At 44.6% G+C, this 16,958-nt stretch overlaps 1 protein-coding gene across 2 annotated transcripts in view; it reads left to right on the forward strand.

Annotated features, from left to right (window-relative positions):
• The window catches only part of LOC147899787 (putative serine/threonine-protein kinase At1g54610), an 89,964-nt gene extending 73,622 nt beyond the window's left edge, over positions 1-16,342 (forward strand). For both annotated transcript variants that reach the window (XM_087376811.1, XM_087376812.1), the window contains one exon: positions 15,858-16,342. In XM_087376811.1, the coding sequence (XP_087232937.1) occupies positions 15,858-16,166 (309 nt within the window). In that variant the 3' untranslated portion in view covers positions 16,167-16,342. The remainder of the gene's footprint in view (positions 1-15,857) is intronic.
• Positions 16,343-16,958: the final 616 nt, after the last annotated feature.

The raw sequence follows: 16,958 nt of genomic DNA on the forward strand, positions 1-16,958 counted from the left end.
CTCCAGAATAGATGGTCATTCTGGGATCTCGATCACTGACAATGGACTTAGGCATACCATGATGCTTAAAGATTTGTGCCATGAAAAGCTTAGCCATATGATCTGCCTTTATGGTTTTGCGAACCGGAATGAAATGAGTGAGCTTGCTGAATCTATCAATGATAGTCCAAATCCCATCATTCCCTGACTTTGATCTTGGCAAATCAAAAATGAAGTCCATTGTAATACTTTCCCATAGTGCCTGAGGCACGGGAAGAGGCATAAGTAGGCCAGGTGCCTTTCGTCTATCATACTTCACTTTCTGACACGTAAGGCATTCAGTAACAAACTGATGTATATTTTTCCGCATCCCTGGCCAAAAGAAATACCTCTCTAGTGCTAGAGTTGTTGCCGTAATTCCTCTATGTCCAGCATAGGGAGATGCATGGCATTCCTCCAAAATCTTTTTCCTCATCTCCTGGGTGATGCATAGGCAATCATCTTTCATTAGATACCCATCTTTCAGGGAATAGTGACTGGTGGATTGCCCCTCTTGCATTTGCTGTAAAATCTCACCAAAATCTGCATCATTAGCATATTGCTCCCTCATGCCTTCCAGGTCCCGATGATAAGCAATAGTCACATTATTGACCTGGGGTCTTCGGAACAAGGCATCTGCCACTCAATTCCGAATTCCTGGGGTATGGACAATCTGAAAATGATACATTGACAGCATATTTGCCCATTTTATATGCTTCTCGGAAAGTTTTGTCTGAGTTAGAAAGTATCTCAGACTTTGGTGATCTGTTTTAACAGTAAAATCTGCACCCAAAAGATAATGCTTCCATGTCTGGATGGCATGGATTACAGCCAATAACTCTTTCTCATAGATTCCCAAATCTCTCTGCATCCCGGAGTCTCCTGCTCTCATAGGCCACTACATGACCATTCTGATGCAATGCAGCCCCAACACATTCCCCACAAGCATCACAATCCACATCAAATGGTTGATACAAATCTGCGATTAAGATTGGCTCTGTAGTCAGCCTCTCCTTGAGTGTGGTGAAGGCTGTCTTTTGAGGAATTCCCCATCTGAAAGCTGCATTTTTCTTAGTAAGATCGTGGAGTGGAGCGGCTATATCCGCAAAATGCCTGATAAACCTTCTGTAGTAAGAACACAGGCCCAGGAAACTTCAAACTTCATGCACAGTTTTCAGCTCTGGCCATTCATGAATGGCACGGATCTTTGCTGGATCCATCTGTATCCCATTCTTGGATATTATATGCCCCAGATAATGGATTTCTTCCAGGAAGAATTCACTTTTCTTGCTGTTTGCATAGAGCTGATAATTTCTCAGCTCTTGAAACACTATAGCAAGATATTCCTTGTGCTCTTCTTCGGACTTAAAAAAGACAATTATGTCATCGAAGAAGGTACCAGTGAACTATCTGTAGGGTCGGAAGATACGATCCATCATCCTATTGAAGGTAGCTGGGGCATTTGTTAATCCAAAAGGCACCACCAGATATTCATACAACCCAAAAGTAGTGCGGAACGCTGTCTTGTGCACATCCTGAGGCTGTATCCTCACTTGGTGATAGCCACTCTTTAAGTCTATCCTGCTGAAAACTGAAGCTTTATTTAACTGATCCAGCACATCATCAATGCGCGGAATAGGGAATCTGTTCTTGATGGTCATTTTGTTCAGTGCACAGTAATCGACGCACATACAGAATGAGCCATCTTTCTTCTGTACTAGCAGTACAGGGGAACAGAAAGGAGAAGAACTGGGCTGAATCAACCCCTTGGACAACAAGTCCTGCACCAGAGTCATAATCTCTTCTCGCTGAGTTGCACTAACTCTGTATGGGGGCCTATTGGGTGGCTCGCTTCCAGGAATGAGTTCTATGCCATGATCCTCAGGTCTCTCAGGGGGTAGCTCCCCTGGCAAAGCGTCGGAAAAGCAATCTTTAAAATTTTCAATAAACTGAAATTTATTCTGATCTGCCTCACTTGTTTCAGCATGCATTTCCACATCTCTCTCTTTTACAAAAATCATGTAAGCTGAAACTGCTGACTTTATTTCTTTTCCAACAGAACTATTTGATACAATTGGAATAGTTTCCCCTCTATTCCTAGCAACCACACGATATACTTTGCCCCTATGTACAAACTCCAGCACTCTTTCAGGAAGAGTCAACTTCACTGCCTTGCGATAAAACCAAGGCATACCCAAGACTACATCATGATGTTTCAGTGGAGAAATGAAGAAGTCTTCCTGATCCACATAACTCTATACACGAAGACGGAGCTTCCCTATCAAGGGAGTGACTGGCACAGGGTTTCCACAGAACATCTGATCGGCATCCAAAGCCCTGGCCAACTCCTCTGTCTTTATTCCCAGCCTCAGGGCTAGGTCCTCTGATATGAAATTATCAGTAGCCCCTGGATCAAATAAAATTAGCGCTTGCTGGTCTCTGACTTTGCCCCATGATAGCAGCAATTCTCGTTCTTTTGGGTTTGAAACATGACCCAGTATGTCAGGAATTCCTCCTGCCATTGGCTTTTGCGGTCCCTGCGGCTTCTCTGCCTCTTTTCCCTTCGAAGTTGAAGGCTTTTCTAGGCGCTGGGCAGCCACATGCCCCTCTTTGCCACACTTAAAGCATTTCCCATCTCTGCGAAACTAAGCTATCTGTTCAGGGGTGAATGGGGATTTGCCTTTATAAGTCTTTGAAAACTGAGTACCCCTCGCTTTTGAGGCTGAAACCCTTTCTTTTCAACCTTGGGGTACTCTTTCTTTTCTGATTTTAAAAAATCAGTTTTCTTTCTTTCAGCACGTCCTGCATGCAAGGATAGTACTATAGATGGATCTTGTAACGGCACAAGACTAGCTACTGAAGCTGAATGCATAAGGTCTTGAATGTTCTTTGCTCCCAAAGCATTTACTACTGCCTGAATTCTTGGACTGAGACCTGCTCTGTACTTTCTCATTTGGGTTCCTTTGGAGATCTTTTTGAAAGGTGCAACCTGCAAATAAGCATCCCAAAACTTTTGGTTGTACACATCCAATGTATCTCCTGCATCCATATGCAAACTGTCCGAATCTTGAAGAACATGGTCTCTAAACTGTTTAGGCATAAACTGTTGGTAGAAGGCTTTTTTGAAGTCCTTCCACCTTGCTTGAGGGGAGGGGTTCCTATCCTTCCGAAGGTGTTACCGGAGGCCAAAGGCCACTGGCGTGAGAAGCATGAGTGTTGCAATGCTCTAATGCAATGGATCGCGCAGAGTGCACCGTGCAGTGGTGTGCGAGTGTCGTATGCTATACTGCAGTGAACGACGACGTACGAGTGCACTATGCTAAATGACAATCACCTGAGAACTCCACAACATAAGCAGAATAAGAAAATCTCGTCATACACTGGTGAACAATCCCCATATCGAGAAGAGACAAGAGAAATGAGAAAGTGACCAAGTTGGCCAAAGTACATATCACTGGACTAGTGTCTCCAGGTCACAAGTCGCAAGTCACAAGAATACACAGGTCTATCCCCATAGTAGACAGAGGGTACACACAAGTCTCTCCACACTCTCTCCTTGGCGAGCTCGTAGCTCTAGCCTCTATCTCTCCTCACACTCTCCTTTCTTCCGCTCCAGTGCCGAATGCTGAATGCCCTCTCCTCCCATCTCCCTTCTCCACCTTCTCCTTCATCCTCATCCCCCGCCTTGGAGGGTCCCTTCTTCGCTGAGAATCTCCCCCTTTCTTCCCATTGGTCATCCTCGTATCTCCTTAGCTGTTGAGGATAGCCGTTGCGCCGCTGGCTCTCTTGATGGCTACGGCGACTTCTTGACTCTCTAACTCGCCAGTCTCTTCTAGTCAGGATGGTGTAAATTCTCCATGTGCCAGTGAGCTGGATCACCGCACCACTACACCACTGTCTCACTAAACCACTGTATCATTGAACCACTGTGTAAATGTAAATACTCCTTACTGCTCCATGTGCTAAGCTCACTCTCCATGTGCGCAGCTCTTGATGAGATCGCTTTCGACATGATACTCCTGGTTTACCTATGGTTGACATGTGTCGACCTGTGGTTGACATGTGTCGATACATGGTTGCCTCGTATTGTACTCCTGGATGAACCCATGTGATCATGTCGCGTGGCTGCCCCACATGTTTTGCCCCCCCATTTATGAGGAGAAGGGCAAGGGGCTTAGGCGGTTAGAAGGGGAAGTGATTGAAAGGGGGTCGCCGACCGGTCAAAGTCAATGGTTGGTGGCTGAGGTCAAAGTCAATGGCCGATGGTCAAGGTCAATGGTCGGTGGTCAAGGTCAATGGCCGGTGGTCAAGGTCAATGGTCGGTGGCCAAGGTCAATGGACGGTGGCCAAGGTCAATGGTCGGTGATCAAGATCAATGGTCGGTGGCCAATGTCAATGGTCGGTGGTCAAGGTCAATGGCCGGTGGCCAAGGTCAATGGTCGGTGGTCAATCCACCACCCCTTTGTGGCCTCTCCCCTCTATTATATAAAGCCCCCTTCCCCCTCACTATCATATAGCACTCAAGCCTTCAGCCTCTCAGCACTGAAGCTGATCCAGCAGCGCGCACTTAGTAGGGAGAAGGTGACTTGTCTAGCCTACCGTTGGTGGAAGAAGATTGCAGCAACTGCTGCCCTTAGTAGCTGCTTGCAGCCTTTTGCTCTTCATTCTAAAAGGAAGAACTTGTTCAGTTTTGCCATCTCCTTTGTTACTTTGTTGCTGCACTTTTGTTGAGTTGTTTTCCAGCAAGTATTCATCTCTTTTGCTTCCGTTGTACCGTGATTTCTAACAAGCCGCTGCCAAGAGGTCACAACATATTACATTTCCGGACATAGACAACGATCTATCACAGGATTTTTACCTACACAACCTAGCCCGTCACTAGGCACACTTTGACGTTTCATGCCGTGTGTGTGTTGTATTGTACTATATTGGATTAGGCTGTATCTGCTTTGATGATGATGATGTTAGTGAGGAATATGACTATGATGACATTGATAATGATGGCATTGACTTTGTCCTAAACAATTTTCTAGCATGCTTAGGATGCTCGTTTAGTGGCTCCACCCTTTTTGATCATTGTATCAGGTTTACATCCCCAACAACAGAGGGGATCATGTCCTTTTGTGGAAGGAGCTGCTCTCCTGGGCCCCCATTGCAGATTCATGGTTCATTGGAGGTGATTTCAATATGGAGGAGTTGACTTCAGATAAGAAAGGGGGTAGACAAGGTGGTATTCACTCGTTGGAGAGAGCAGCTTCGCATGCCATCTTGTTCCGATGCAGTGGCAGAGATACATGGTTTGATAATTCCTTTCACACCTAGCCACACTCTCTCTTGTTTTCATGGTCGAGCAAGAAACTACAGATGCCCATCCATGCACGGATTAATAGATTTTATGTTGATGATTGGGCTCTAGATAGAGGGTGGATCTGTATGCATTTCGGTTGAGTATCCACCTCATGGTATTGATTATTTCAGAGCCTCAATTGAGAGGACGCTCTGCTATCTCAGATTCCAGCTGCATTATATGCAAAGGAGGGCCTCACAGAGACAGTATTGGAGATTGGGTTTCTCACGCTCAAGGTGGACGGCCGTCCCCTCCACATGTGGCTGCAGCCCTCACTGGTGTTCGTGATTTCTACCAAGAACATGAAGTCAAGTTGAGTGTGTTTTAATGTGTTCTACTAGGAGTTCTAGTAGAGTCTTATGTGTGAGTGGTGTCATATTGGGAGATATCACATATACACTTTGGTATTCTAGTGTGTGTCTATCCTATATATGATTACTTGTGTGTCACATCAACATCAAGGAGTCTTTCCATTTTGGTCTATTGCTCATTTCCATTTCCTTTCACTTTCATTATGTTTCCATTTGAGTATTATCTTTTCTCTCCCTAGCCTACCCTCTCTCTCTCCCTCTCCCTCTCCCTCTCCCTCTCCACCATGTTCCTTCATACCACTCAGTTGCTAGCACCAGGAGACATGACATTATCATACAAGAGATTGGAGTTCACCGGTAGTCGGCAGCCCCGCAGAGGGAAGAGCAGAAGAGGCCTACAGAAGTTTGGATTCAGGAGCGCCTTGCTGCTGAAGCAAGGGCTCATCAGCAGACACTGCTAGATCAGAGAGTAGAGTATGTCTTTCATGTATGAAAGTCTTTTTGGACTCAAACGGGAGGTAGAGTCAAATAAGCACTTCTTCTCTAGTCTTGGCCCCAGATAGTAGGGAATGTGTTTCACAGCTTATTGACTCAGACGAGGTTTTACGGACTAATCCTGATGCCATCATGCACATAGCTATAGATTTTGATGCCTCCCTTTGAACATCAGATTCTGACACACAGGCCAGACATGATACCAGATATGGTGTATGGCAGTGTATTTCTATGTTGGTCTACGGGCCTCACTAGATGCACCTTTCATCAACGTAGAGTTAAGGACTGCACTTCTTGCCCTGAATAAATGATAGTTCTCAATTTTCCTACTTTGAACTCACACTTTCCTCCTTCAATACCATCCTATACACCACTACCAATACTTTTAGATAAGCTAAGAGAATTTTGCAAAGGATGGGCAATGATAGAAGGCTTGTGCGATACGAAAGCATATCTCGAACTCCCCGGCAAACCGACTCCAAAAATGTGTAATCTGTTGGTGACTCACGTGTTGTGGGGATCTTGGAAGCAGGCCATCAAAGCCTCTACTCCCGAAAAACTCCTTGTGGGAGCTTCGTATGCACAAGCCTCATGCTTATGTCACCCAAGCATCTACCAGATCGTGTGCAAGTGATTCCACGAGGGGAGAAAGAGAGAGGGGAGAGGGCAGAGGACAATGAAGAAAGGGATGAGAGCAAGAGGGGGGGGGTCGACAGAGATCATCCTTGAGAGAATCCATACAGTACCACCACCAGTCCCCCAAGCCACGAAATCCACCTGTCTCTTGAGTCTCATCACGGTATGTTGACTCCCATGCGCATCCACAAACTATGGGCGAAGGAGGGCGCTCTTGGCTTCGATGGGTCTCTGTGTAAAAAACTATACCTCGTCTTGTGAATGACTACGAGAAATTCTCTGAAATTGACCATCAGGTACGATTATAGTTCCAAATAGTGCAGTCAAGATGTGATGCTTCAAGTCTCATAGACCCTGTCCCCCTATGCAACAAGGCCGCCAAATGCCCATTGGGGGCATCTCTTGGGGGCCTATCAAGAGATGCCCATCCTCGAAACATTGTCCACTTTCCCTCCTTGCAAGTAGTGTCTCGATGTTCTAGGAGGTTATGCCCCTACCTATAGGGGTGTGAGGTCCTTGGTCACGTAGCGTTGTCTGCTTCTGTAATGTTGCAAGGCATGCTAGGATTTCTCTGAAATGGATGACGCATCATCATCACCCAACAGTGGGTGTAGACCATAGTATAAACATATGCTCTTACACATATGAACCCATACACCCACACATACTTGAGCTTAATTTTTCTTGACCAAACATTATCTCACAAGGTTCATTATGTGAGTATAGGTCAAAGAGAATTGCAGTCCATTAGGGGAGAAATAGGGTCTCAAAAGGGCCTCCAATTAGTGTTTCCTAATTTCAAGGGAGTAGAGAGGGATTTGAGGAGTACTGATGGGAGTGCTCCTTTGCGTGGGGAAATCGTATGTTGAGGTGCCATGTTGCATTTACTATGCCTAGGTCATAGGTGGCTTCAGTTTGAAAAAGGTGGTTTCTATTTGAAAAAGGGGGGGGAAAAACCATGGATTTGGGGAAGAAAACCACTAGGACTATGGAGGGAGCACCGTGTGCTGCCATGCGTCCCAAGATTCAAAAAGTGGGGAGGGGTTGCATTGAAGGAAAATGTAAGTGGGGCTCCAAGTGGGCTGGAAATGGTGGCACATTGGGCGTGGCCAGACGTACAGGGCAGGTCGTGGGTCGTGCGAGTGCGCCATGTGTCCAGGCACTCCCACTTGCACCCTCCAAAAAGTAAATGCTCTGTGTAGGCATGCAAGGAATGGAACCCACAGCCTCATGGCCTCCACCCTTAGACCCTTACCACTAGGCCAACAAGCCAATCATGTGGCTGTATGTGAACGTTACTCATGGCTTTTTTGACTCCTCCCCTTTAATTGCTTACAAAACCATCTCTAGCCTACCAAAACCTTCTAAGCCTCCATTATGACCCCTCTGCATAGGATTGGATTAAGTTTTTAATCCCTCCCCTAATCCATTCCTTACAAGGCCCTTTTGAGACCCCATTTCTCCCCTAATGAATTGCTCCATTCCACAAGCTGCATAGTTGAAAACCTAGAAAAGATGGACTGATCTTCCCACCTCCCAACAGTGCTACCTTTACTAGGTTGGAGGAGTATCATTATAATCTCTAAAGCGAGTTTGGAATTTCTAAGTAATTCCAAGGGCTCAAGTGTGATAATGTAGCTAGGAGTGGCCGCCCTAGGCAAGGATTGGGACCCATATTTTGCAAAGAGGATCATATGGTAGAGGCTGAAGTCACAGGTGGGCCCCACTAGATGTCCAATCTCCCTTGAAGCACTAACCTAGTAATCTAGGTCTCCAACATCACCTTCCCAAGGAGAGAGTTTGGATTCGTGGCAATGAGTCATACTCTAATAGCCCATCATCTACCATGAGCATGGAAGCAGCTATTGTAAGAGTCTTCAAGGCTGTGTGAAAACCTATATCAATGGAAGGAAGAATAGCATTGTCCTCCTTAAGGAGGCTTGGAAAATGGTAAACTGACTCGAAGTGCAGGCATGTGGTCTTTGAGTCTACGTTTTAAGTGTATGAATGGCCTCCGATGAGGTAAGCTAGAGATAGTGATCCTCTCGTGTCAATGGCGACCTCGTGTACATGGTCCTTGTCTAATGCAAGGCTCACCTGGGCCCAATCTCCTATACATTATGCTCCACCTGTGGCTTGTCCTGCAGGGAAAAGAAGATCCAAATGGCACGGGGTGTCAAGGCTACTGCCATGTGAACTCCTTTGGCTAGTCCTATCGGTCAACTTTTGAAAAACCTTTTCATTCTCCTTGGTTATTCTCCCATCTCCCTTAGCCATTCCACCGCTCTCTCAACGATTATCATTGTGCCATCCTTTGACTTGTCAGTGTTACTTTAACTTCTTCATGTGCAACTCCTGGTACTGAGTTGGATTGGATGTTGGTTGACACAACTTGCCATCCTCCATGTGCACCTCCATATTCACCACTCAACCAAGTGGCCTCCGGGTCACAGCACCTCGGATGTCAACCTTGTCTACTGTCACCTCTAATTGTCCTTGTAACCACATGGTTGCTTGGTCGCCTAGTCACTCCAATGCACTGGAAGCAATCCTTGCACCATAGGTTACATGTCATCCCTTGTACATGGTCCACTCTAGTCAAAGATTGTAGGTTATCCTTGTACTGGGATTCAATGATGAAGATCTTAGGTCGTCCTTGTACTAATGAGATCTATAACAGCTGCCCTGCCGCTATCATTCACCATTTTGGGTGAATAGGAAGGCTAACGGCTGGTTTACAATTGAGGAATGGTAACTACATGCATTTTTCTATGCTTTATGCTTCATAAAGATACAAAAATTAATTGAAATGTCTCTTGGTGTTAAAACTGTGTGAAGAAGCATAGATAAAAACCTTTCATATATACAATAGCTGCTCAAAGAGCTCAAACTGCAGAAACTAAGTAGAAAGTGTGAAACTGTCGAGGAGCTAATGCTTGCTAGACCAAAGTGAAAGAAAACCGTCAGTTGGAGTACATTAGATGAACATTGTCATCTTTGTTGATTCACTTCCACATTCCCTACTTCCTCCATCCTACTACTATCCCTCACTCCTCCTTTGGTTTTTCTTTTTGTTTTTTTTTGTCTTTCATTTTCCTTCTTTTGTCTTTTTCATCGCAGTAAAGTGTATCTTTAACTTTTTCTTTTATAGGGTAGATAGGAGGGCCTCCGTTGGATCCACCCCCACACACCAAACTAGGTCTACTCTGGCTCTTGTAGAATGGCTACAAGCCCTTAGTGGATATCAAAAGTCACTTCGGATCTAGAGCGAGAATACTCAGAAATGCAGTCAAGAGAATATGAAGAACCAAGTACAAAATCTATGAGCTCATGTACCGACACATCCAGCATGCTGTCGCTGAGGTAAGTTCTATTGAGGTAGAACTCGTCTCTGCCACACGCCTTCCTGTAGGCTTCAGTAGCTACAAAAGTGAGTCCTCCTGCTCACCCTCCTGTATCACAATAGGCTCTTCTACTGCAGTGTAGATCTGCCTCAAGGTGTGCTCCTGGAAAGACCAAAAACTCTGCAGAATGGCTGCCTAGGCTGCATTCAAAAGGGGCCTTAATGCCCTCTGGATTCGTCTGGATCAGCCAATCTCATAGCCTCTTCTAGTTCCTGTAGTGCTGACTACATCTTCCTTGCTACCATGTGATTTATGTCTACCTCCCTCATGATCATAATGCCAATCATCTGCATTATCCAAGAATTGGGGAAAACCTGACAATTTATCTGGAGCCTTATCTAGCTTTTTAGATGAAGATTTAATGATCCTTCAAGTCCTCAACTAAATCCACCATGCATCAATACTTGTATTTATCACCCTTTCGACAAAGTTCACACAACTACGAGCCTTTTGATGTGCTATGACCCTGCTTTAACAAATTTCACACTTTTTCTTCCCCATTCCATCAGAAACCAGAATTCTCTGATTGAGTATAGATCTTGAATGCTTTAGATACAGGTTGAAATCAGACTCTTCTAACTGAAGATTCAGAATTCTGAACTTTGAATACCAGCAGCAGCAACAACAGATCAGGTCGGCTTTGCACTCTGAACTCTACTGGGGCCCAGATTGACAGACCACACCCTTACTGCCAATCTATCCTGCAGCTTGTGCTGCTGATGGCCTCCTGCCACCAGGCCCTGTGGTCTCTGTCCTGCAGCCAACCTGCTACTGCAGATGACATGGGGCCAGGTGTATAAATGGCCCAGCCTCTCCTCTCTATGTTGCTGCTTGTGCTCGCCTTTGCCCATCCCTTTGGCCCTATATATGGCCCCATGGCAGGCCTGTTTCCAGCCCCACAGACAGCACTAACTGTGGGCTGACAGTCAGCCCAGGATGCTGACAAGGGTGGCCCATCTGGCTGCCCTGAAATAAACCTAAAAAGGACATGTACTTGCTACCCATGCAGCAGCCAGTCTGCTGGCAGCCCTAATTCTGCCCTCTTTCTCCAATCCCTTGCTGCATCCCCATGTCCTCATCATATGGTTGGCTTCACAGGTGGGGAAGTGACCCCATCAATCCAACACCCCTCACAGACCCACTGTGGGCCAACACCTACCTGTCAATGCAGATGCTCCATCAACCCCTGCAAAAGCTCTCGAGAACAAGTCTAAGGCATCCTCAATTTCTGGCCATGGATCTGCACTTCCAGGTCCGCCTCCATACAAGCGAACCATGCATGCAGCACCAACCATTTATGGCACCACAATTCCCAAACACAATATGCCAATGTGGGTGAAACTCTGTATGAGCGCATGAAGAGGCAGAGCAAGAATAAGGACAGCTTGTTGCAAACCGAAAAAAGTTCCTCTATTGGGTGGGAATAAAGGCAATCAATCCGATAGCGGCAGGAATGTGGACAGCACGCTGCAAAGCAAAACGAATTCCTTTATGGGTGTAAAGGCAATCAGTCCAATAGCAGCAGAAATGTGGACAGCACACGGCAAACTAAAATAAATTCCTTTAGGGGTGGACGTGGATCCAACAGTGTCTTCGTGCACTCCAAGTATGTTTGAGGTGGGGGCTCGTTCTCTTCCCCGGAAGTATTACCGGAGGCCTAAGGCCGTCGATGCCAGGAGACTACTTCCTACTTCATGACAGCATGAAACAAAGAGCTGTGCAGCACGTGTGATGACTGCATAGGCATGAGAAGCGACCCAATATGGATGAGTAGGGATGCTGCTGTATGAATGCACAAAGAAGGGATACAATGGGAAGCACACTGATACGAGTATATTGAGTGTTGTGGTACGAAGACAAAGAAGAATGCAACTGGCAAAGAAGGGATGCAATAGGCAAAGGAGGGATGCAATCAGAAATGCATTGATACGATTGTATAAGGAGTGTTGTGGTACAAGGAGTATGAAGAACATATAGAGAAAGAAAGAAAGATGTATCAACGTCCGTAGGAGGCCTCGCGGGCCTATGGGACAAAGTATGGAATCAAGTAGCTCATACAAACCACTGTGGGCCGGGGCAAAGGCCTCACGAAGGCCCTTGCTGAGTACTAAAATGCTATACTAGTACAAAATGGCAAAAAAAATAGAAAAATAGCATGAGGGTGGCATGAAAATATCAAGTGCTCAGAGCTAGAGTCCCAAGTGCATGAACCGGCTCCACGTATTCACCATTACACGCCATTGTCTTCGTGCACTCTGAGTATCTCTGAGGCAGGAGCTCGTTCTCTTCCCTAGAAGCATTACTGGAGGCCTAGGGCCATTGATGCAAGGAGACTACTTTGTACATTATGACACCAAGAAAAAGAGAGCAATGCAATACAATGTGTGGTGAATGCATAGGCATGGGAAGAGACTTGGTAAGGGTAAGTAGGGATGCTTCCTTATGATGTGCAAAGAACGGATAAAATGGGAGGCATAGTGATATGAGTATATAAGGAGTGCTGCGGTACAAGATCACAGAAGAATGCATTGGGCAAAGAAGGGATGCAACATGCAAAAGGAGGGATGCAATCAGAAATGCAATGATACATTGAAAAAGGAGTGTTGTGGTACAAGGGTATGAAGAACATACAATGAGAAGGATACACCCAATTCCTACAACCAATATAAAGAACCAATGCTTCTATAGACACAAGTTAGTCCCATTCACCTATACAATGCTACAACTTCACCAATAAACTAGTACATAGCGAGCTTGTAGCTCCAGCCTCTCTTCTCCTCTGTTGTATAATCCTCTCCTCCACCCTTATTGTTTCCTTTATCCTGACTAGTGTCATCCTCGAGGATTATCTAAGTCTTCTCCCATTGGTGGAACCTCTCCTTCTTTCTATTGGTTATCATCCAATCTCCCTTTGCCATTTTGCCGCTTTGTTCTTGATGACTTTGGTGACTTCTTGATTGTGCCATCCTTTGACTTGTCGGTGCTACTTCAACCCCTTCATGTGCACCTCCGATTCTGAGCTAGAGCAGGTCAGATCATGTCGATTGACACAACTATCATCCTCCACGTGCACCTCAATGAAGTGGCCTCTAAGTCAGATCACATCCTTGTCTTCATCTCGTCGCTTGGTCAAGTAGCAAGGTTGCCTAGTCCCTCCAATGCAATGAAGTAATCCTTGCACCATAGATCACATGTCATCCCGTCTACATAGTTGCAAATTTGTGTAATGACAACGATGGTTTGTGCATATGGTAGTAAGTGATAAATGGGGCAAGTAGTGAAACCTAAGACCCAAAAAGCATTATGAGAGGCAATAAGGGAAAACTTTAAAGTGACTATCCTTTGTTGAAATTCTTACGGATTGTGGACATAGAAGAAGCTGCCACAAGAATAGTCTCTGAGTCATGGATATATATTGCTAACCATTCCTCATTTGTAAACCAGCCTTAGGCTTTCTGTTCACCAAGACGGTGAATGATAGTGACAGGAGAATTGTTATAGTGATCTGAAAGGTCATTAATACAAGGACAATCCAAGACCTCCATCATACAGTGTACAAGGATAACGTGTGGTCTTTGACTAGAACATACCACAATGTAAATGTATCTCGTGTCACATGGCTTTAGGAGCTCATGGGTACTATGCTTTCAAATCTAGGCATGGGTCTTCTCTTTTCTTTTGACAAAATTCACAACCTTCTTTGCTCGTTCCAAAACAATGTGCAACATGTATAGAAAAAATGCAGAAAATCCGCTTATAATCGTTAGAATTACCCATTATCACCTCCATCACATTGAGAGCCCTACTTTCTCAAGTATGTCTTTCAAACACATGTATATAAAACTCTTCCCCTTTGTACATTTATATCCACAAACTTTATGAAAATATTCCTAATGAAAAGTTGTCAATATGAGACCATCTGTGAGATAGACTCATATTTACTCTACTTCTCCCTTACTCTCTCCAACTCAATGCCAAAGTATGTAACGTCCTCCCATAGGAGCGAGACTTGAATGTCGAGCAAACCTCTATTATAGCCCGCATCAGATCTAAAGAATAGCTTCTCCTCACAAGATTATGTGCAATGGAATTAGGAAAAGGCCTCCTTGTGACTCAATTGCCTTGTCCCTGAGGTAGCTTTTCCAAGCCTTCTTTTTCCCCCCCAAGCCTTTTAATAGAGGGCCAGCTTTGCTTCCAATGGTCTCTTTGGCATCTACAGCACTTGCCTCTTCCATAGACGCCTCCCCTCCTCATATTGCAGAGAACCTCCACCTCCATGACTCATCTCTATCTTTAGGCACATCTATTTTAGGGATGCAAGTACAGATGGCATGCATTAACTCCAATCTCGGAGTTAGACCAGATCTATGCTCTATCCCTTGGAATGCATTATTACAATAAATGCATTTCCATAGTGTCATTCCCTGAGCCAAAAGCTGTGCCCTTTGAGCTTCCCACGTAAAAAAGAGCTTGCAAATCACAATATACTTTTTCTAAAGAAGTCCTTGCAGAACGAAAAGCCTACAAATCAACATGGCGAAAACTGCCTATGCACGAAGAAATCTAGGGTTAAACATAGATCCAATAAGCTAAATCTCCTTACTAACACAGAAATGCAATTGATCGCTATAAGGGAAAAAAAAAAACAAGACAAATGGAAATTGATGGCTATAAACAAAGGAAACTAAAGAACTTAATTCAGCTTGGCAAATGCAAGCGAGGTGCAAGCTAAAGATGCAAACAAAGCGAACCAAGGAAATGGCAATCGAGCGAAATAGGAAATCCGATTACAAAATAGCAATTGGTCGCTATCACAAATAAACATTGGAATTTGCCTTAGAGATATAGGAAATGCAATTGGCAAAGAAATGTTAGGAACATCCGAGATGAAAATGCAATTGCCTAGCGTAATAGCAAATGCAATGGACGAGTTACATATCGTTCGCGTAAGAGTTGAAAGGGCGTCATGCAAGCAATTCCGACATTGCAAATTGCGAGAATGCAAGCGATACAGGTTATGCATGGATATGTGATACGTGAATTCCAGGAGGTCGAGATCAAGGACCATCTTCAGGTCCAGCCCCTATAATGGGATCAAAGGATGGTTTCCGCCTTTTCGGACTATTACGAGGCCGCATTACCACATGGAGAAATATTACACGAACACTTATAACCTCTTTCTACAAGAGGAGCTTGAGGAGGATGTCATCCATAAGGCATCATGCAAATTCCACCTCAGATACATGTGGCCAAGGTCTCCATTCCCCGCACGCTTGTCAGAGGCAGGAGATCTAGTAGGGCAGAAAGCCGCCGTCAACAAATGAGGGTCCAGGCCGCCGCTCTACGTTCTGTTATCCTCGACATACATACTACATATAGATCAGGCTCAGAGAGACGTAGACACATTACGATGTACACAGCCCCAGTTCTCTTGCAGTGTGAACAAATCGCGCTTGAGTACCTCACAGACAAGGTTTTTTGCACGTGAAGTAGAAAGGCTAAGTTTACAGATCATATCTCAACAGTTTACAAAGGACGTACTTTCATGGCCAATGAAATGAAAATATTTTGTTACCGTCCCCATCAAGGATCTACGGGTCCCGGGATATCATTGCTTCTTGGTTTAACTCCTTTGATTGCTTGCAGATGAAACCTTCTCAAACACTCTCGAAGAGTAAGAGTCACGGGTCTGGCCCCTCAGATGATACCGTTGACGAAATATTCAAACAAGCGCAACATCTTTCTCCTCCAGTGATGCTTTCCAACAACGATAAGCGCGCAACTGCACCGCAATCAGGACCTGCATTGATCGACAATACAGCTAAATTAATGTCAATTTGGAAGAATAAGCCACTGGAAGACGACGGTTTTATGGCACCATCTCGCCCGCTCTCTAAGAATTTAAGGTCTTCCTCGATCCATAACATTCCAGCACACCAAGCCAGCAGAGGTTAAGGTGACTACTGTACCTGTGCACGTGCAATAATACGATTGAACGAAAGTAAACAATGTGCAATAGTAAGCTTGAACGAAAGTAAATTACTCCTTCAGGGAGTCACGCTGTAGTTAAAAGTTAAGCCAGTTGTGTTTATGAAGATCATGGTACAAAAATTGCCTACTAATAGACCAAAAATCCCAAAAGAGCTTGCTTTACCACTATACTATGCACTCTTGTTATCACTATCTCATGCGAAGTTAATGCGGCTAATTGTGGTTTAATGCCTTATTTGCAAGGAAACATTTGTATTTCCTAAGTGAGATGTCCGCATGGTGTAGTTATTCCATGGCTTGGCAAAGAGCATGGTAGATTACATGCTTTTCTTGTTTGGCTTTTTCCTCAAAAACTTGTTTTTTATGCTTTGTTAAGCATAAATTTGTGTTTGAATCTTATAATAATTTTGCATGTACAGGTCATGCTACTCTTTTTCTATTGCATAATGTAGCCTTTTGTGTATATACATGCACGTGCCCGCACGTGTGTGTGTGTGTGTGTGTGTGTGTGTGTGTGTAAACTTTTTAACAAAGGTAACACTCGCAATTCAATGCAAAACAAATAAAAGCTTTCTAGCTTAGCGAATCAACCCATTAATCGCAATTCCAATGTACAATAAGGATTGAGCAAATTCAAGGGAACATAAAACAAAAGAAAAGCTACTAGTTGGATTAAGAGGCAATCGTTAAATATTCACAGCTCTTCCTTATAAAGCCGTAATAATTAAGAATCAACAATCCATGATTCATGCTCCA

The sequence above is a fragment of the Dipteris shenzhenensis genome, chromosome 7 (assembly GCF_047967505.1).
Source record: "Dipteris shenzhenensis isolate YYH24624 ecotype China chromosome 7, Dip_SZ_1.0, whole genome shotgun sequence".
Taxonomy (NCBI): domain Eukaryota; kingdom Viridiplantae; phylum Streptophyta; class Polypodiopsida; order Gleicheniales; family Dipteridaceae; genus Dipteris; species Dipteris shenzhenensis.